The 22,026-nt window shown below is 37.6% G+C and overlaps 1 protein-coding gene across 6 annotated transcripts in view; it reads left to right on the forward strand.

Annotated features, from left to right (window-relative positions):
- The first annotated feature begins 449 nt into the window (after positions 1–449).
- CCDC14 (coiled-coil domain containing 14) overlaps positions 450–22,026 on the forward strand; it is a 71,646-nt gene continuing 50,069 nt past the window's right edge. For 4 of the 6 annotated variants that reach the window (XR_007723590.1, XR_007723589.1, XM_050781619.1 and 1 more), the window contains exons 1-8: positions 462–678; positions 4,998–5,053; positions 5,368–5,440; positions 5,680–5,749; positions 5,835–5,957; positions 18,878–19,114; positions 19,225–19,319; positions 20,724–21,240. Coding sequence is in view for 4 of the 6 variants with exons in the window: in XM_050781619.1 (XP_050637576.1) it covers positions 505–678; positions 4,998–5,053; positions 5,368–5,440; positions 5,680–5,749; positions 5,835–5,957; positions 18,878–19,114; positions 19,225–19,319; positions 20,724–21,240 (1,345 nt within the window). In the remaining 2 variants the exon portion in view is untranslated. Of the gene's footprint in view, positions 679–4,997; positions 5,054–5,367; positions 5,441–5,679; positions 5,750–5,834; positions 5,958–18,877; positions 19,115–19,224; positions 19,320–20,723; positions 21,241–22,026 lie in introns of all 6 variants that reach the window. The other 2 variants (XM_050781617.1, XM_050781618.1) reach the window with 2 other exon arrangements.

The following is a 22,026-nucleotide window of genomic DNA, read 5'->3' on the forward strand; positions in this document are numbered from 1 at the left end:
TCAACACAAGAGGAGACAAGTACGCATGCAAGTAAACCCCAAACCCCAACTAACGAACATCTGAGATCAGTGGCCACAGGGAATAACTCTGAAATTGTCATCACACTCAGGCAAAGATAACCCGGCGGTCTTATTTTTATAGAATATCAAGAACGAAATCATCCAAAAGGCACACGATGCCAAAATAAAAATAAAGAGCGAAAACCCAAAAAGTCGCGCGCAATTCCTTCTGAAACCTATCCGCCTCCTACCCCGACCCTTCCTCTGGTGCTGGCGGGTTCTCGTGCCTGTTTCCCCCACCGCAAGCCCTGGAACCGCACCGCTTAACTCTTTTCTTGGCGGCCCCGCCCCGGCCAGGCCTAGGCCCCGCCCCATTCGCCATCTATTGGCTTTTCCTACCCTCTGCCGGTGGGTGACGAGCCTGGAAGCCGGCGGGATCTATTGCGCACGCCCAAGGAGCTGGGCCTGGAGCAGGAGAAAGGGAGTGGAGGCGGGTCGCAGACTATGAAGCGCGGCGTTCGGCGGGATCCTTTCCGGAAGCGGAAGCTTGGCGGGCGGGCCAAGAAGGTCCGGGAGCCCACGGCGGTTAATTCTTCTTACCGTGAGGCTTCACTTGTTTCGGTCTGGGCTTCTCTGAGGCTGCGAGAGATGGTCAGGTCCGGATCTCGACCGGGCCAGGTGAGGGCTGAGGACCTGAGGAGTCCACTGTGGGGATGGCTCGAGGGACAGGGGGGTTTTCGGGCCAGGGACTTGTAAAACTATGCTCGAAAAGAGACAAAGACAATGAGGCGACATTAAAGTGCTGGGACAGAGGTGCAGGGAACACCTAATCTTCCCGTCGTAACACAGCCGCTCGGTCTCGATGTGTTTCTGTTTAAATTATCGTAGCCCGCCGGCTTTGGGGTAAGACCGGGGTTGGAGTCCCAGCCTTCGCCGCTGGCTCGAGTGACTTAAGCTTTCCTAGCTTCGGTCACCTGCAGTTTGAGAGTCTACTAGTTTTTACTTATCAGAACTTTCTATTCTTTAGCTGCAAAATAGGCAGAAATAAGCATAAAATCCTGTCTCAAAGAATTGAGAAGGTTAAATCAGAGAACCCGGTAAAAACATCGATCACACAGTTGGTAGACATACAACAACATTTAGTTCCCTTAAAAACTCGTAGTTTGCCACCATCTTGATAAACAGCAGCTAACATTTAGATAGGACTTATGTGGTAGATACTACTCTAAGTTATGTATTACATAAAGTAACTCATTTCATAGTCACAATATCCTTATGAGGTAAGTACTATTATCCCTATTTTATATATGAGGAAATTGAGGGCCGGAGGGTTCAAATAACTTAGCAGTTACACAGCTGTGGAAACAAGAATCAGACTCACAAAGCTGATGCCAGAGTCCATTCTTCTTTTAAACATTTTACTTAGTAGATGTATGACTTTGAACAAACTTTTCTGAAGTTTAGGTTCCCACCTCACAGAAATAATGATAACTCACAGGGTATGGATAAAGTGGAAATGAAAGACCTTAGCGCACTCTAAGTCATTCTACAAAGGCAGTTTTATCTTGTACTTGTTGGTAGGAGATATGACTACTAAGAAATGCTTGTATGTTTCTCAAATAGCAAAATTAAAAGTTTAGTGATAATAACCCAGTAGAAGTAAGTGTAAAATAAAGCAAACTGATTCTCCTGTATTGTGATTAGGACACTCCTTTTGGAGAGCAGCTTTGCAGTTTGTATCAAGGGTTATTAAATTACTAATAACCTTTCACCAAATAATTTTCCTTTTAATCCTAAATATGAAACGGCTGTTTTCAATAAATAGGCTTATTCCAGGTTTGTTTTCTTGATTGTGAAAAATAGGAAGCAAACCAAGACCATATTATATTATTTCCACTGAAGGAAATATTATACAACCATTAAAAATTTCTGAATATGAAAAAGATTTAAAAGTAGAAAACACAGGATTTAAAATTGCAAATATCTAGTTATTATGACTAAGTAAAAAATGCATATAAAAAAAGATTGGAAGCCCCGGTAGCAAAGAACACGTCTAGTACCTAGATCTTGGTTTCCAAGTACCACTGTCCACTAAGGAGTCCTGGCTTTTTGGAGAAATGACCAACTCCAGGGCTGAGCGGGGGAATTATAAGAAGAACTTGGATACATCAAACTGAAAAGCTTCTGCACAGTACAGGAAATGATTAATGGAGAGAAAAGGCAGTCTACAAAATGGGAGAAAATATTTCCAAGCCATGTGTCTGATAAATAATCCAAAATACATATAAGGAATTTCTATAACTCAAAAGCAGAACAACACATAACCTGGTTAAAAAATGAAAAAAGGATTTGAATAGACATTTCTCCAAAGAAGATGTGCAGATGGCCAACAGGTATATGAAAAGATGCTCAACGTCACTAATCATGAAGGAAATGCAAATTAAAACCACAATGAGCTATCACCTAACACCTGTTAGGATGACTTATTAAAAAAACAGAAACAAGTATTGGCAAGGATTTGGAAGAATTGGAACCCTTGTACACTGTCAATGGGAATGTAAAATGCTATAGCCGCTTTGGAAAACAATATGGAGATTCCTCACCAAATTAAAAATAGAACTATATCACCCAGCAATTCTACTTCTGGGAATTTATCCAAAAGAATTGAAATCAGGATATAGAAGAGATATTTGCACTCTCGTGTTCATTGCAGCACTATTCACAATAGCCAAAATGTGGGAACAACCCAAAAGTCTATCTACAGATGAATAGATAAAGAAAATATGGTATATACATGCAATGGACTATTATTCAGCCTTTAAAAAGAAGGAACTAACTGTCATATGCACCAACAGAGACGAACCTTGAAGACATTATGCTAAGTGAAATAAGCTAGTCACAGAAGGACAAATATTGCATTATTTTACTTATATAAAGTATCTAAAATAGTTAAAACTCATAGAAACAGAACGTGAGCGTGGATTGGGCATGAACCAGAGGGATTTTTGTTTTTTGTTTTGTTTTTTTTTTTTGTAAAGAGCAGTATTGGGATAATTGGCAACTTGCAAATAAGGTCTGAACATTAGATCAAAATTCTGTATCCATGTTAATTTCCTGGTTTTGATAATTATACTATGGTTATATTAGAGAATGACCTTGTTTTTAGGAAATATTTAGGAGTAAAGGAGTATTGTATCTGCAACTTAACTCTAACGGTTCAGGCAGAAAGTAATGCTGTGTATATATATTGAGAGAGAATATGGAAAACGTCCAGGGTCACAGAATCTGAAACATATATAGGGCTTCTTTGTACTATTATTTCATAATAGAAACTACAAAAAAAAAAATGAAAGGAATTGTTCCAATATGATAGTTACTGTTTCAAGGTGCTTTTATCATGGGTAATTTTCTTTACTAGATTTTCTATAATATAGCCTTGTGTATATTTTTTGGAGAAACACCATATATAACCTTACGTTATGCCAGACATGTACCTCAGACAGTGTACTTAAAAAAACATTTTTTTTTGAAAGAATAATTGTGGTAGTTGTTTTTGGACTCAATCCAGGGTACAGTATTACAGTGTCATGGCTTGGATTTGTTATTATGATTCCAGCCAGGACATCGACATAGATATACCAAAGGGAAAGACCCTGAGAGTGTGACACAGAGACCAGTGGAGTGATGTTCTCACTGCTGGCTTCATGACCCTCCATCATATTCCAAGTTATCTCAAGAAGTATAATTCTTACCAACCCAGTTTTTTAAAAATGTATTCTCAGTGACATTCTTAGAAGGATGGAACGCATATTCAAGCATGTAATAGAATGCCATGTAACTCCAGAAAGTTTGGTAGTTACTGCTCAAAGCTGTCTGGAGATGAAATATGTAAATATGTCAAGATAAATTGTAAATGAAACTGCCAACAGTGACTACATCTGGAGGGTGGAACGAGGAGGGAGTCAGGGACTTTCTTGTGTCTATTTAAAATTATTTTGAATAGAGATTATATTTATCTGATATAAAGTTATTAAGATATAAAATAGTATACCATGGAAAGTGTCCCTTCTCACTGTGTCCCCCAGATACTCAGTTTCCCTCCCCGGAGGCATCCATGATTAACTGTTTCTGGCATAACTCCCAAGATACCGGATGCATGTAAAAGCAAATGCTTATTTTTTTCCTCTTTTTCTACACAAAATGTTGTCCATTATGTCACTTTTAAAACAAAAAAATTTAAGAAAACAACAGTGGTATATGAATTTAAAAAGTAAGATTAAGACAATGAGATGTAGATAAAGAGAAAGGGCAGAATTCTTGCTGGTCTAATCAGGCATTCCAAAGAATGTACATAAAAGGAAGCAGAGTTAAAAACTCTGTTCTGTATCTTGAATTAACTTGTATGTTTCAAAGAATTTGGGAATATAGAACATATTTTGGGATTAGTATAGTCTGAACTTAGTGTAGTAGTTAATTCCGGTTTAAAATAATATCTCAATTTCCTTTTTACCTTAAACAGACTTAAGGAACAAATATATGTGTTGTTTGCTTGACATTTTACATAAAAGAAATTTAATATATGAATTGAATTGTAATTGTGGATTTTTAGGATAGATCACATTAATTAAAACAGTGAATAATATGGTACATACAATGGAATATTATTTGACCTCAAAAAGGAAGAAAAATTTTGACACGTGCTACAATATAGATGAAGCTTGAAGACATTATGCTAAGGGAAATAAGCCAGTCACAAAAGGACAAATATTGTATTATTCCAGTTATATAAAGTTTCTAGAGTAGTCAAATTCATAGAAGCTAGGTTGGTAGTTGTTAGGGTCAGGGGGAAGAGGGGATGGCAAGGTATTGTTTGATGGGTACAGAGTTTCAGTTTGAGAAGATGAATAAAAGAAAAAAATGACATTAAATTTTGTCAAGATAGCATATTGAAAATATAACAGAAAAATGTTTATCTGCTATAATATATTATGTCATAGGTGTTATCTTCAGGAAGGCACACTGGACCTGCTAAATTAACAAATGGAAAGAAAGCGTAAGTACTTATGAAGACGTTTACAACTTCAGATTTCAAGATGTTTTTCAGGTCTTTGGGCTGGATGACATGTTGTCTACCCCAGAAAATTAGGTAGGCCTCTACTGTCACAAGCTCTGGGGAACAACTTTTTATATCTACCCATGTTAATCATTTTAGTATTTAACAGTCTTTCTAATCTTCAAAATGTGTTTATAAATTCATCTTGTACATGGTTGGACAAGCTTTCTTGTCTTTGCTGGAAAGAAGATGACTGCTTACTAATGTATTTTGGGGAAAATATTTGTAAAAATATTAATGAGCTTGTTTTCCAGGACCTATTTAAGAAAAATATCACGTTTTAATGCAGATTCTGGCTATTCTCTCCATTCTGATTCAGAAAGTCAGGTAAGATTGAATAGATACAATACACACTATTTTAATTAGTTTTCAGATAGTAGCTAAAAAGTAGGAATAAAATGCAAAGTATTAATTGCTGTAAGGAAGTATGAAGTCTGTTGCTTTAAAGCATCTTTTCTACCAATAATAAATTGTAAATAAACAAATTTTAAAACTACATAATATATATTTTTTCCTACACTAACAGTTATATACAAGTGTATTCTAAATGGCTTTATTCCTTACAGGCGGAAACTGTACACGGGCTTGATGGTTGTGCTTCTTTGCTGAGGGACATTTTGAGAAATGAAGATTCAGGTTTATTTTTTAAAATTCTTTGCTGAACACCTTATCTCAATTAAGTCATTATTTTGATGTTAACACATTTTTGTTTTATTAATAGGTTCAGAAACAGCATATTTAGAAAACAGATCTAATTCTAGACCTTTAGAAAGCAAAAGATATGGATCAAAAAAGAAAAGACGTGAAAAACAGACTATTCCTTTGGTAGTCCAGAAAGAAACATGTAAGCCTTTTTTCTCTTAGTTATTTGAAGATAATCCTTAACTGTGGGTATTTTGATTAATTATCAGGATTATGCATTGACTTTCATTTTAATAATCAGTATTGGTTAGGTTTATGTGTGCTTATGCCTTTCTGTATTCAGCTTCTAATCACTGAGTAGTCCACTTTGCTTGCTATCATTTTCTCAAGAAGAAAAGTAGAAAAAGAGACTGTCTGAGTTTTGTAGGAGAAAAAGTTCAAACTCAGAATGACATTTGCGAAGTATATAGAGTTATCTTAATTTTCCCTGCCACTTGTTTTCATAGATAATCATAAATTGGTTGTATTTCAGGTATATACTTCTAGTAGTTGCTTTAAGATTATTATATTTATATGTGTGTGTGTGTATGTGTGTGTGTATATATATATATATATATATATGTCCTAAGTTAGTCAAGCCGAACTTGTCAAGCTTCACAGTTAGGATACATGGTACATAAGGAGGTAAAATTGGATCAATAAGGAAAGAGAGCCTGCTGCCGATTGATGGTGAATATAGCCAAGGGTACTTTACATCCTCACAGCTAACTTTTCCTAGTTTAGAACAAGAAAGTTTTGGTTATGTTGTCCCTTGGAGGCCTAGAGAACAAGATAGCCCATAATGAAGATGAAAAAGTCCACAATGGGAATTCAGATGGACGAGAATTAGACTAGCCAGTTCTATAGTTCAGGTGGGCCAGAAATGTCAGCACTGTAGGGCATGCTTAGATTCAGCTTGGCCAAGGAATGAAGTTTAGAAAGTCTTATAAGGCAGTATCCCTATATATTAAGAGATCAGGATTTAGGCAAGGAGGCTGAGAAAGTGTCAGTAGAGCATTCGTGGGACTAGAGGTTGATGTTTCAGATAGTCCCAAGGTAGAGAACTAAGGCAGGGGAAACGTAACTCATCTTGGAAGCCAGTAACAATAGCCTTATATTATCATGACCTGTACTATTCAAGATGGTAGCCACTGGCCACATGTGGCTATTCAGCACTTGAAATATGACTAGTACGACCAAGGAATTGAATTTTTAATGTTATTTAATTTAAATTAATTTACAATTAAATTTGAAAACTGTAATTGATCCAGTTATTATAAAACTTTTAAGTATGTTTGGAATAACTTGGGCATGTGAACCTACCTTTTCAAGTGTAAATTTTATTAAATCTGAATATAGACCAAGTATTTCTGATGAGAATTTAGCATCTAGATTGTGCTTTATGTAAAATATATGCTAGATTTAGAAGATTTAATACAAAATTTCGGTTATTATACACTGACATGTTAATATTTTGGATATATTGATTTAAATAAATATGAAAAGTAATTTTACCTATTTTATGTAGTTACTGGAAATTTTTTTTTTTGTATTTTGGTTCTATTCTTTTATTCTGTCAATCAGTCAATCAATCATCTATCTTTTTTTTTCCTTTTCTTCTGTAATTTTTTTTATTATTATTATACTTTAAGTTCTAGGGTACATGTGCATAACGTGCAGGTTTGTTACATATGTATACTTGTGCCATGTTGGTGTGCTGCACCCATCAACTCGTCATTTACATCAGGTATAACTCCCAGTGCAGTCCCTCCCCCCTCCCCCCTCCCCATGATAGGCCCCAGTGTGTGATGTTCCCCTTCCCAAGTCCAAATGATCTCATTGTTCAGTTCCCACCTATGAGTGAGAACATGCGGTGTTTGGTTTTCTGTTCTTGCGATAGTTTGCTGAGAATGATGGTTTCCAGCTGCATCCATGTCCCTACAAAGGACACAAACTCGTCCTTTTTTATGGCTGCATAGTATTCCATGGTGTATATGTGCCACATTTTCTTAATCCAGTCTGTCACTGATGGACATTTGGGTTGATTCCAAGTCTTTGCTATTGTGAATAGTGCTGCAATAAACATTCGTGTGCATGTGTCTTTATAGCAGCATGATTTATAATCCTTTGGGTATATACCCAGTAATGGGATGGCTGGGTCATATGGTACTTCTACTTCTAGATCCTTGAGGAATCGCCATCCTGTTTTCCACAGTGGTTGAACTAGTTTACAATCCCACCAACAGTGTAAAAGTGTTCCTATTTCTCCACATCCTCTCCAGCACCTGTTGTTTCCTGACTTTTTAATGATTGCCATTCTAACTGGTGTGAGATGGTATCTCATTGTGGTTTTGATTTGCATTTCTCTGATGGCCAGTGATGATGAGCATTTTTTCATGTGTCTATTGGCTGTATGAATGTCTTCTTTTGAGAAATGTCTGTTCATATCCTTTGCCCACTTTTTGATGGGGTTGTTTGTTTTTTTCTTGTAAATTTGTTTGAGTTCTTTGTAGGTTCTGGATATTAGCCCTTTGTCAGATGAGTAGATTGCAAAAATTTTCTCCCATTCTGTAGGTTGCCTGTTCACTCTGATGGTAGTTTCTTTTGCTGTGCAGAAGCTCTTCAGTTTAATTAGATCCCATTTGTCAATTTTGGCTTTTGTTGCCGTTGCTTTTGGTGTTTTAGACATGAAGTCCTTGCCCATGCCTATGTCCTGAATGGTATTACCTAGGTTTTCTTCTAGGGTTTTTATGGTTTTAGGTCTAACATTTAAGTCTCTAATCCATCTTAAATTAATTTTTGTATAAGGAGTAAGGAAAGGATCCAGTTTCAGCTTTGTACTTAACGGCTAGCCAGTTTTCCCAGCACCATTTATTAAATAGGGAATCCTTTCCCCATTTCTTGTTTTTCTCAGGTTTGTCAAAGATCAGATGGCTGTAGATGTGTGGTATTATTTCTGAGGACTCTGTTCTGTTCCATTGGTCTAGATCTCTGTTTTGGTACCAGTACCATGCTGTTTTGGTTACTGTAGCCTTGTAGTATAGTTTGAAGTCAGGTAGCATATGCCTCCAGCTTTGTTCTTTTGACTTAGGATTGTCTTGGCAATACGGGCTCTTTTTTGGTTCCATTTGAACTTTAAAGCAGTTTTTTCCAATTCTGTGAAGAAACTCATTGGTAGCTTGATGGGGATGGCATTGAATCTCTAAATTACCTTGGGCAGTATGGCCATTTTCACGATATTGATTCTTCCTATCCATGAGCATGGTATGTTCTTCCATTTGTTTGTGTCCTCTTTTATTTCACTGAGCAGTGGTTTGTAGTTCTCTTTGAAGAGGTCCTTTACATCCCTTGTAAGTTGGATTTCTAGGTATTTTATTCTCTTTGAAGCAATTGTGAATGGAAGTTCATTCATGATTTGGGTCTCTGTTTGTCTGTTGCTGATGTATAAGAATGCTTGTGATTTTTGCACATTACTTTTGTATCCTGAGACTTTGCTGAAGTTGCTTATCAGCTTAAGGAGATTTTGGGCTGAGATGATGGGGTTTTCTAAATATAGAATCATGTCATCTGCAAACAGGGACAATTTGACTTCTTCTTTTCCTAACTGAATACCCTTGATTTCTTTCTCTTGCCTGATTGCCCTAGCCAGAACTTCCAACACTGTGTTGAATAGAAGTGGTGAGAGAGGGCATCCCTGTCTTGTGCCAGTTTTCAAAGGGAATTTTTCCAGTTTTTGCCCATTCAGTATGATATTGGCTGTGGGTTTGTCATAAATAGCTCTTATGATTCTGAGATACGTTCCATCAGTACCGAATTTATTGAGCATTTTTAGCATGAAGGGCTGTTGAATTTTGTCAAAGGCCTTTTCTGCATCTATTGAGATAATCATGTGGTTTTTGTCTTTGGTTCTGTTTATATGCTGGATTACGTTTATTGATTTGCATATGTTGAACCAGCCTTGCATCCCAGGGGTGAAGCCCCCTTGATCATGGTGGATAAGCTTTTTGATGTGCTGCTGGATCCGGTTTGCCAGTATTTTATTGAGGATTTTTGCATCGATGTTCATCAGGGATATTGGTCTAAAATTTTCTTTTTTTGTTGTGTCTCTGCCAGGCTTTGGTATCAGGATGATGTTGGCCTCATAAAATGAGTTAGGGAGGATTCCCTCTCTTTCTGTTGATTGGAATAGTTTCAGAAGGAATGGCACCAGCTCCTCCTTGTACCTCTGGTAGAATTCAACTGTGAATCCATCTGGTCCTGGACTTTTTTTGGTTGGTAGGCTATTAATTATTGCCTCAATTTCAGAGCCTGCTGTTGGTCTATTCAGGGATTCAGCTTCTTCCTGGTTTAGTCTTGGGAGAGTGTAAATGTCCAGGAAATTATCCATTTCTTCTAGATTTTCTAGTTTATTTGCGTAGAGGTGTTTATAGTATTCTCTGATGGTAGTTTGTATTTCTGTGGGGTGAGTGGTGATATCCTCTTTATCATTTTTTATTGCGTCTATTTGATTCTTCTCTCTTTTCTTCTTTATTAGTCTTGCTAGCGGTCTATCAATTTTGTTGATCTTTTCAAAAAACTAACTCCTGGATTCATTGATTTTTTGGAGGGTTTTTTGTGTCTCTATCTCCTTCAGTTCTGCTCTGATCTTAGTTATTTCTTGCCTTCTGCTAGCTTTTGAATGTGTTTGCTCTTGCTTCTCTAGTTCTTTTAATTGTGATGTTACAGTGTCAATTTTAGATCTTTCCAGCTGTCTCTTGTGGGCATTTAGCGCTATAAATTTCCCTCTACACACTGCTTTAAATGTGTCCCAGAGATTCTGGTATGTTGTATCTTTGTTCTCATTGGTTTCAAAGAACATCTTTATTTCTGCCTTCATTTCGTTATGTACCCAGTAGTCATTCAGGAGCAGGTTATTCAGTTTCCATGTAGTTGAGCGGTTTTGATTGAGTTTCTTAGTCCTGAGTTCTAGTTTGATTGCACTGTGGTCTGAGAGACAGTTTGTTATAATTTCTGTTCTTGTACATTTGCTGAGGAGTGCTTTACTTCCAATTATGTGGTCAATTTTGGAATAAGTGTGATGTGGTGCTGAGAAGAATGTATATTCTGTTGATTTGGGGTGGAGAGTTCTGTAGATGTCTATTAGGTCCGCTTGCTGCAGAGATGAGTTCAATTCCTGGATATCCTTGTTAACTTTCTGTCTCGTTGATCTGTCTAATGTTGACAGTGGGGTGTTGAAATCTCCCATTATTATTGTATGGGAGTCTAAGTCTCTTTGTAAGTCTCTAAGGACTTGCTTTATGAATCTGGGTGCTCCTGTGTTGGGTGCATATATATTTAGGATCATTAGCTCTTCCTGTTGAATTGATCCCTTTACCATTATGTAATGGCCTTCTTTGTCTCTTTTGATCTTTGATGGTTTAAAGTCTGTTTTATCAGAGACTAGTATTGCAACCCCTGCTTTTTTTTGTTCTCCATTTGCTTGGTAGATCTTCCTCCATCCCTTTATTTTGAGCCTATGTATGTCTCTGCATGTGAGATGGGTCTCCTGAATACAGTAAACTGATGGGTCTTGACTCTTTATCCAGTTTGCCAGTCTGTGTCTTTTAATTGGACCATTTAGCCCATTTACAATTAAGGTTAGTATTGTTATGTGTGAACTTGATCCTGCCATTATATTAACTGGTTATTTTGCTCGTTAGTTGATGCAGTTTCTTCCTAGCCTTGATGGTCTTTACATTTTGGCATGTTTTTGCAATGGCTGGTACCAGTTGTTCCTTTCCATGTTTAGTGCTTCCTTCAGGGCCTCTTGTGAGGCAGGCCTGGTGGTGACAAAATCTCTAAGCATTTGCTTATCTGGAAAGGATTTTATTTCTCCTTCACTTATGAAACTTAGTTTGGCTGGATATGAAATTCTGGGTTGAAAATTCTTTTCTTTAAGAATGTTGAATATTGGGCCCCACTCTCTTCTGGCTTGTAGAGTTTCTGCCGAGAGATCTGCTATTAGTCTGATGGGCTTCCCTTTGTGGGTAACCTGACCTTTCTCTCTGGCTGCCCTTAAGATTTTTTCCTCCATTTCAACTTTGGTGAATCTGGCAATTATGTGTCTTGGAGTTGCTCTTCTCGAGGAGTATCTTTGTGGCGTTCTCTGTGTTTCCTGAATTTGAATGTTGGCCTGCCCTACTAGGTTGGGGAAGTTCTCCTGGATGATATCCTGAAGAGTGTTTTCCAACTTGGTTCCATTTTCCCCCTCACTTTCAGGCACCCCAATCAGACGTAGATTTGGTCTTTTTACCTAATCCCATACTTCTTGCAGGCCTTGTTCATTTCTTTTTCTTCTTTTTTCTTTAGATTTCTCTTCTCGCTTCATTTCATTTATTTGATCCTCAATTGCTGATACTCTTTCTTCCAGTTGATCAAGTCGGTTACTGAAACTTGTGCATTTGTCACGTATTTCTCGTGTCATGGTTTTCATCTCTGTCAGTTCATTTATGGCCTTCTCTGCATTAATTATTCTAGTTATCAATTCTTCCACTCTTTTTTCAAGATTTTTAGTTTCTTTGCACTGGGTACGTAATTCCTCCTTTAGCTCTGAGAAGTTTGATGGACTGAAGCCTTCTTCTCTCATCTTGTCAAAGTCATTCTCCATCCAGCTTTGATCCGTTGCTGGCGATGAGCTGCGTTCCTTTGCAGGGGGAGATGCACTCTTATTTTTTGAATTTCCAGCTTTTCTGCCCTGCTTTTTCCCCATCTTTGTGGTTTTTATCTGCCTCTGGTCTTTGATGATGGTGACGTACTGATGGGGTTTTGGTGTGGGTGTCCTTCCTGTTTGTTAGTTTTCCTTCTAATAGTCAGGACCCTCAGCTGTAGGTCTGTTGGAGATTGCTTGAGGTCCACTCCAGACCCTGTTTGCCTGGATATCAGCAGCAGAGGCTGCAGAAGATAGAATATTGCTGAACAGCGAGTGTACCTGTCTGATTCTTGCTTTGGAAGCTTCCTCTCAGGGGTGTACTCCACCGTTTGAGGTGTGGGGTGTCGGTCTGCCCCTAGTGGAGGATGTCTCCCAGTTAGGCTACTCAGGGGTCAGGGACCCGCTTGAGCAGGCAGTCTGTCTGTTCTCAGATCTCAGCCTCCGTGTTGGGAGATCCACTGCTCTCTTCAAAGCTGTCAGACAGAGTCGTTTGCATCTGCAGAGGTTTCTGCTGCTTTTTGTTGTTGTTGTTGTTGTTGTTGTTTAGCTGTGCCCTGTCCCCAGAGGTGGAGCCTACAGAGACGGGCAGGCCTCCTTGAGCTGCTGTGAGCTCCACTCAGTTCGAGCTTCCCAGCGGCTTTGTTTACCTACTTAAGCCTCAGCAATGGCGGGCACCCCTCCCCCAGCCTGGCTGCTGCCTTGCCATTAGATCGCAGACTGCTGTGCTAGCAATGAGGGAGGCTCCGTGGGCGTGGGACCCTCCCGGCCAGGTGTGGGATATAATCTCCTGGTGTGCCCGTTTGCTAAGACCCTTGGTAAAGCGCAGTATTGGGGTGGGAGTTACCCAATTTTCCAGGTGTTGTGTGTCTCAGTTCCTCTGGCTAGGAAAAGGGATTCCCTTCCGCCTTGCGCTTCGCAGGTGAGGCTCTTGCTGGTCGGGCTGCAGCAGCTGACCAGCACCGATTGTCTGGCACTCCCTAGTGAGATCAACCCAGTACCTCAGTTGAAAATGCAGAAATCACCTGTCTTCTGTGTCGCTTGCGCTGGGAGCTGGAGACTGGAGCTGTTCCTATTCGGCCATCTTGCTCCGCCGCAGTTACTGGAAATTTTAAGTTACATATATGGTTTGCATTATATTTCTATTGGATAGCATTGGTCTAAGCTCAGCACATTACAGCCAGTTTTTTAAGTAATGTTTAGTTATTTTATTTTGTAAATAAGATTTTACTAGAATGCAGCCAAGCTAATTTATTAATGTGTTTTTATTAGCTGTTTTTGTCCTGCAGTGGCAGAGTTGACTAGTTGTGACAGAGATCATCTGGCCTGCTGAACCTAAAATATTTATTTGACCTTTTAAGAAAAAGAGTGCTAAACCCTGGCCTTAACTCTTAAAGCAGAGGTCTTTTTATTGGGGCACAATTGAGAAAGAAAGGAGTGGTAGCAGTCTCCTTTTTGTCTGTAGGCAGGTTATTTCTTATCCAGGGCACCTTTCCTCGAGCAACTATTATTTGCAATGTATGTGACTGACAATGGGTGTCACAGTATCAGCTTATTGGACCCTGACTTAACTGCTTCTGTCAGTCAGAATTCCAACAAGAAACAGATGGCAGCACTCAAGTTGAGGTAATTCGAGGAGGGTTTATGTTTATTTACAAAGGGACTCATAAAGATATGAGTAGGGTATAGGAAAACCACAGGTTTTGCCTACTAGGTCGCACGAGCCTAGTGCTAGCAGCAGCAGCAGCAGAGCTGTTACCATCTCTAGACCATAAGGGATTAGGAGAGAGAAAGATTACTGAATCTAGAAAGAGATACTGTTTGTAGACTATGCTACCTTGAGAAGAGCAGTGAGCTTCATTGAAAGGACGAAGTCAGCCCAAGGTGGCCTCATAGAAGGGGAGCAGGAATAAGTGTATATCCTGACTTCATGCTTCTTCCTTTCCTTGATATGCCAAGACTCCCATTGGATTGAACCCAACTGAAGCCCTACTGATGTATATCAGGTCTGGGATTTGACTTTTACGAGCTAGTAAGCTAGTCTTACTGTGTCATGGATGCTAGCAGAAGACAAGACTACTGGATCAGAGACGAAGGACTTTATTACTCACAGCACAGGCAGCAGTATGTGCATCAGCATATTGTGTTGGTTCTTATTCACCCTAGTTCCCGTTGAGGTGATACGGTGGACCCATATGGATGCACAGGTTTAGGTTGCAGCTGAGGAACACTGAGCTTGGGGAATCGGTCACTTTGATAGTAAGCAGTAATCAAACCTGTGCTTGTCCCAGAGGGAAACCTTACCTCATCCTTCAAGGTTGCTCACTGCAAACACAACCCTGAGAAGTGGCCCAGGTAAGGAGTTCAGGTCAAAGCCTTGCTTTTTTGGTATATACAGCAAGACATATTGAAGGACTGTCTCTTTGCAGCCCATATAGATCAGCATTCCAGGGAGAGCAGGGTGAAAGACCAGTAGAGGTGGATTTGGATTGGCAGATGGAAGATTCTGGCTTTCTGAGTCCATAGCATTAAATTCTTATTTGGATTACAGCCGAATCAGCAGTTCTGGCCTGTGATCAGGGTGCAATATTCCTATTGTTGTTTCTCCCATATTTTCTTAATCTGAAGGAAGGACCTAGTTCCACAGGACAATCTTCTTTAGGGTTGCAATATTAGAAATTAGTTCCTAATTGTGTGTGTGTATGTGGTTGGCAGCTGTTAACCAATAATACAAGATTTTGCTCTGTTACCACAATGCTCAACAATACACAAAATCCAAGCTCATCACTTGTTCTGTTTACCATCTCTCTCCAAATGAGGTAATCATAAAGAACTTTAAGCAGTCTGTTACAGTATGTTAACTAGTATCCATGTATTATTTTACTTTTAACACACATTATCTTGCTATTTTGTGTTAACTGTCTTCTGGGGAATGGCCCCCTCATGTACTTTCTGAGACCTACCCAATCATTGAATGCCTATGGAGTTAGGTAAGCACACCATGATGCATTCTGGGAGTAAGGAGGCAGAGAAACCCTTCCAGAATTGTATTGAGCTTTTTTGAGAGTGCTCTGGCATTAAATAAAATACGTATTTTTTAAATAAGGAGCTTTTACATATGATAACTGTGTTGAATACTTTGATGATTTTGCTTTTAGTAATATATATTGCTGTCTTCATCTTGGGGAACTAAACCAACCACAGGCAAAAATCCTTTGAGCATTGATTGCACCTCATAAAGGCCAGGTGTTCTTACATCTTTCAATTGATAGTAGGCATCCAGTGGCTCTTACCTGCACTGGATGTGTGTTCTATATTCGAGTGGCAGGAATAACTTCCTGTCAGACAGTGCTTGCACAGCAGCTAGACTTCAGGGACTAAAAAAGTTTTGTGGACTGAGTAAATGAATACATTCCTTTCGTGAATTTTAGTTATCACCTGATATCACTTAAACATATTACCACACCAATAGCTAAAATTTTCATGTAGAGTGTGTTGGTGTAATTAACAAGAGCAAGAAAATATACTTCATTTGTATTGGCGTAATAACAGACTCATTTGGTCATTAGTTTTATTTTAAAATTGTGTAGTAGTCATATAACTGCAGTCTTTCCCTTACGGTTTCTAACTTGGATTGTTTGCTTTAAGACTTCATATTGTTAAGTAAAGTTACTCAACATTATCAGTAGAGTTTTGTGTGGACTTGAGTTTATAAAGGAGCAAAAGAAGTCATTTTAGTTCTAAGGCTTTGATTTTTAAGAAATAGGTTTGGAATTTATTAATTTATGTTAGTTGATGACATCTGCTGGCTGAGGCATAATGTAGCTCAGCTTTATTAGAGACCGTGAAAACCATGCCTTGAAAAGAAAGTAAATGAGAGCCTGATGCTGTGACCTGTGTGTGAAATCTGAGAATTCCTCAAACTAGCCAATTCTTAAGGACCAGAGGAAATCCAAGAGCAGAAGAAAAGACCCAGGAATCAAGAGGAAAGGACTTGTGGTATGCTAGATGGTCATGGGCTATGATCTCGCCCTCTATCATTTTAGATTTCAAAGTTAAAATATTTTAGAGGGCTTTTCCATTTGACTTATTATAAAATTGTATTTCCAGTAAGAAATAGTATTTGCTTTATAGAAGTTTATTAACCAGTTTTGTTTGAGCTGATCTGTTCAGATAGTGAAGGTAACTCTTATTACTCTTGATTTTAATAATCTCAGAGGGGACATGTTCAGAGGTTTATTACTGACATCAGATAGCATGATTTATGAATATGATATATTTGCTTGTCTATTGTAAGAGTGCAGCTATTTGGTGATATTTAACATTGAGTTTTTACTGTGTGCTAGATATTGATTTAAGAAATTTACAAGTGTTACTTCATTTACATCTCACAATAATCTTATAAAATAGGCATTATTACAATTTTTCTGATGAAGAAAAAGAGGTCAAGAGAAGTTAATTTGCCCAAGGTTACTCAGCTAATAAGTGTTAAAGCTTGTATTTAGGTCTGGAAAGTACATTCATAGGAATAGATCATCTCAAAAGGAAACATACCCCAAGTCAAAAGGAAAGCATCTGATATCTTCAGCCATTTTCATAGTCAAATATTAAGTATTTTTCTTTAATTTTTTTTTCTATTTTCACCGGTTATAGTATTTAATCTGCCTTTAACTTTTTCTGTTTTTGCTTTTACATGGAAGTTTTATGCTTTTAGTAATGTTTTTATTTTCAATAAACTGTATATTTGAGGGATTCTCTAGTTTTAAATTTTAAATTATTTTGTTTTTTTAAAAAATAAGGAATACTTTTCGTAACTAATTTTAAGGTACATAAATCTCAATAAACTTTTGCATATGTATACACCCCTGTAGCCACCACCTAGATCAAGATATAGAAAATTTTTAGCACCCTGCAGGGCTCCCTCCCTGTCAGTACCCTCACCATCACCTAGACCCTCATCCCTGTGTAACCATTTTCCTGACTTTTATTTCCATTTGTGACTTTTACCTGTTTGAGGACTTCTCTAAATGTGATTGAACACTATGCGCCCTTGTGTTTGACTACTTTCACTCAGCCTGATGCGCATTAAATATCCAGGTAGTTGTATATATATCAGTACTTTGTTGTTTTTTTAATGCTATATAGTATTCCAGCCTGTGAGTATACCACAGTTTATCCATTTCTGCTATTCATGGCTATTTGGTGTTTTCAGCTTTGGGCTACTGCAAATCAAGCTGCTGTGAACTGTCTTGTACATGTCTTTCAGTAGACATAAGCACTCATTTCTATTGGTGTATAACTGGGAGTGGAATTGTTATGTCATAGATATATGTATGTTTAGCTTTGGTAGGTGTGACAATTAGCCATATGTTTTTCTAAATTTGTTTTGTATACTGATAACCTATGATTTACCAGAATATTCTCATTTCTGTTAATAGTGTTTTAAAAAAACATTTGGGAAGGGGATCAAATTAGGGAAATAGATTTCAGATTGTTATACCAATCTATAGGTAGTGCTATGTAGAAAACTTTGTTATTTTTTACTTATTACTTTGTTAATACTTCATTAATTCTACCTTGTTCATAGACTAATACTAGGCTCTGTCAGATGAAATAATGAAGTACAGCCCTGCTTAAAGAAACTTACGGTTTAGTCAGAAAGGCAGGAGGATGAAAGATAAGCAATATAAGGCAGTGTGTCAGTGGCATATGATTTGTATAGACAATATGTGCTCTGGGGTGGTGAAGAGTAGTCACTAGACTGGAATGATTGGATTGCAAAAGGTTTCATGGAAGAAGGAAACTCAGATGAGCCTTGGTGAGTGGTTAGAATTGGATTGGAAGGAATGGTTCATCATGAACAATGTTATTGGAAGGTGAAAAAAGCTTGTTGGGTAACTAAATTGGCCTGGCTGAAATGAAAAATTTGAGTTGGGGGTGATGGGACAATAGTTGGAAAAGTAGGTTGTGGTCAAGCTTTGGAAAACTTTAAATGCCAGGCTAAGATTTTGTTTGTTTGATTGGTTTTGTTTTGTTTTTGAGGACCCAAAGCATCAGAATTGTACCAACTATTCTCTTTCCTATTCCATTTTCCCTTGACAACATGAACTGACGAGGAACAAGGTGAAGGAGTTTGATTGGACTTTAGGGATAATATAACTCCCTTAAAAGAAGTGTTAAAATTGAAGGAGAGATTTTACACATGGCAAGTAGCATAAAAAAATGGGAATTGTAAGAATTAGTATAGATGATTTTTGACTGGGGAAAGTGGTAAAGCCCTTCTATGAAGTATGTGATGAATTGTACTACTTCTGAGAGCCCTTTCTTCTCTTAAAATCTTACGGTAAGAATTTTTGAAGAATCATATTTCAAGAACTTTTTTTCTTTTTCCACATTAGCATCTTCAGATAATAAGAAACCGATACCTAATGAAGCTTCTGCTAGAAGTGAAAGAGACACATCAGACCTAGAACAAAATTGGTCATTGCAAGATCATTATAGAATGTATTCACCCATAATATACCAAGCCCTCTGTGAGCATGTGCAGACTCAGATGTCACTGATGAATGACTTGACTTCAAAGAACATCCCTAATGGAATTCCTGCTGTACCATGCCATGCTTTATCTCACGCTGGTGAGTATGAATGCTGTTTAAAAATCATAAGTGTAAGTTCTAATTAAATTGCTTGGTTATTGTATAAAAAGTAGGATATGTGATTGATTTTTTCTCCCTCTTACTTACAGAATCTCAGGCAACTCCTCATTCTAGTTATGGCTTATGTACCTCCACCCCAGTCTGGTCACCTCAGCGGCCACCCTGCCGTCCACAGGTTCATTCTGTGCGTACAGTTTGTATACTACATAAGTATTCACTTATAGCAGTCATTCGGGAAGGACTGTTGAATTTATTGATTGTAACTTAATGCACTAGGATTTAAAGATCAGTTGTTTATTTATTTATTTATTTATTTTTTGCTATAAAAGTTTTACCTATTTATGGCCAGGCACTGTGGCTCATGCCTGTAATCCCAGCCCTTTGGGAGGCCGAGGTGGGTGGATCACGAGGTCTGGAGTTCAACACCAGAGTGGCCAACGTGGTGAAACTCCATCTCTACTGAAAATACAGAAATTAGCTGGGTATGGTGGCACATGCCTGTAATCCCAGCTACTTGGGAGGCTGAGGCAGGAATTGCTTGAACCGGGACCGAGGAGGGGGAGTTAGCAGCGAGTGAGATCGTGCTACTGCACTCCGGTCTGGGCTACAGAGTGAGACTCTGTCTCAAAAAAAGAAAGAAAAGTTTTACCTATGTTTTAATGACAATAATGAAGAAGACAATAATGAAGGAGAAAGAGGGAAAGAGATCATTAGAGGGAAAGAGATCAGTAGGGGGAAAAAAAAATCAACCATACTGACCACCCAAGTACAACTCCTTTTAACACGCTGATAGAGTTCTTTCCAATCGTTTAATCATCTGTACAGGTTTTAGTTTCTGGTTTGTATTTGTTAACTTAGCTTTCCTTTTAAAATAAAGTTATAAGTAAACTTTATGCAGTCTTATATACTGCTTCTTTCACTTAATACTTTATTTAAAACATGTTTATTAATATATACCCTTTGTGAATTTTTAATAACTTGTTAATACTGTATTTTGTGGATATACCATAGTCTATGTAACTACTATATGGTTAGGAGTAGTAACCATATATTTGAGTTTGTTATAATTAGTATTATTATTAATAAGCAAGTTTCTAATATCAGAAACTTACTAATATTTTTAGCTTCAAAGTAAGTAAGTTGGATTTTTTCCTCAGTACAATAAAGATTCTTGTTTTTTAAAGCTTAGTTTACCCTGTAATATGGGAGCATTACAAGGCCATGACTAAAATAGACTGTTTACAAATACCACAGATGGTTTAAAAGCATCAAAAATTAGTCCACTTTGGGAAATTACATCATAAGAAAATTTAAGTTCAAACATACAATAAGCTTTTGCACAAACATATTTACAGAGATGTTTCAGCAGTGAAAAACTGGCTGTTACTTAAATGTCTAACCGTATGGGAGTAGTTATACAGACTACAGTATATCCTCAAAATATAGTAGTAACTACTTATTAAATATTCACAAAACAAATATATTAATAAACTTTTAATAAATATATTTCATATGTTTGAGTTTGTTGTAATTAATACCTACAAATGAGTGCTCATACTTCTGAAGACGTGTTTTTCTCTTTCTTCAGGAAGTTCAAACTGATGGTGACAGTCAGTTTGCATCACAAGATAAAACAGTTTCTACAACCTGTACTGATATTCTAAGGAATTCATTTAATACCAGTCCTGGAGTTCCATGTAGTCTGCCCAAAACTGACATATCAGCTGTTCCAACATTGCAGCAACTGGGCTTTGTTAATGGAATTCCGCCACAACAAGGAGTTCATAAGGAAACAGACCTACTAAAATGTTTTCAAACATATTTGTCTCTTTTTCGATCTCATGGAAAAGAAACACATCTGGACAGTCAGACACACCGAAGCCCTACTCAGTCACAACCAGCTTTCTTGGCCACTAATGAAGAAAAATGTGCCAGAGAGAAAATTAGAGAGACCACAAGTGAAAGAAAGGATTTAAACATACGTGTGCGAGATACAAAAACAGTCAAGGATGTACAGAAGGCAAAAAATGTGAATGAGACAGCTGAAAAAGTTAGAATTATAAAATATTTGTTGGGAGAGCTCAAGGCCCTGGTAGCAGAACAAGGTAGATGGGACTTATAATTTTCTGTAGTATGTATGGTGTTATACTAAATAGCAATGTCATATTATTTAGCTATCATTTAAATGGAGTTTGTGGTGTTTTCCATAGAACTGTGTTTTGAGCTAGTAAGAAAATGAGTTCTACTTACTGTATTCTTATTTTTTAAGGTTTTGATCCCTTCTTTCCTGTGGATTTCAAATGTGTTTGAGAATATCAAACATTCAGTGTTTTGCTTGCAAGTGTGTATTTATTCTACTAGGTAATAGACCTTGAAAAGATTCAACAAAGAGAACTTATACAGATAAAAATTTTAATTAGAGAACACCTATAAATGATTAACTTCCTGAGTAGACTGATTATTCTTTCTATTTTAAAAAGATGCAGAGAATTCCTTCCTGTCATTTCTTTAATAGCCAACTGTTAGGTTGTTTAACAAATCTCGCTTTGAGAAGTAACCCATACCTTCTTAATGCCCTTTTCAGTTTATTTTTAGGACTTTTTTTCTTAAGAGAAATGTTTCTGAGCCAGATTATATTCATTTGTTTCCATTCTGTATATGTATTCTATAGTAATGACTTTTGCTTGAAATGAGTTACAGTTTTGTCATCTTAGAAAACACAGTAATTGATTGTGGAAGCATTGATTGAATACCTAACGTTTGCAGACAAAAAATCTTAAAATGCTATATGAATGTAGCACCATTAAACCAAAGATTTAGTATATTAAAATTGCTGTGTTTTCAGCCTTCAACTTATTACCATTTTCACAATCAGATACATAATCATGGTA

Source organism: Macaca thibetana, chromosome 2, assembly GCF_024542745.1.
Source record: "Macaca thibetana thibetana isolate TM-01 chromosome 2, ASM2454274v1, whole genome shotgun sequence".
Taxonomy (NCBI): domain Eukaryota; kingdom Metazoa; phylum Chordata; class Mammalia; order Primates; family Cercopithecidae; genus Macaca; species Macaca thibetana.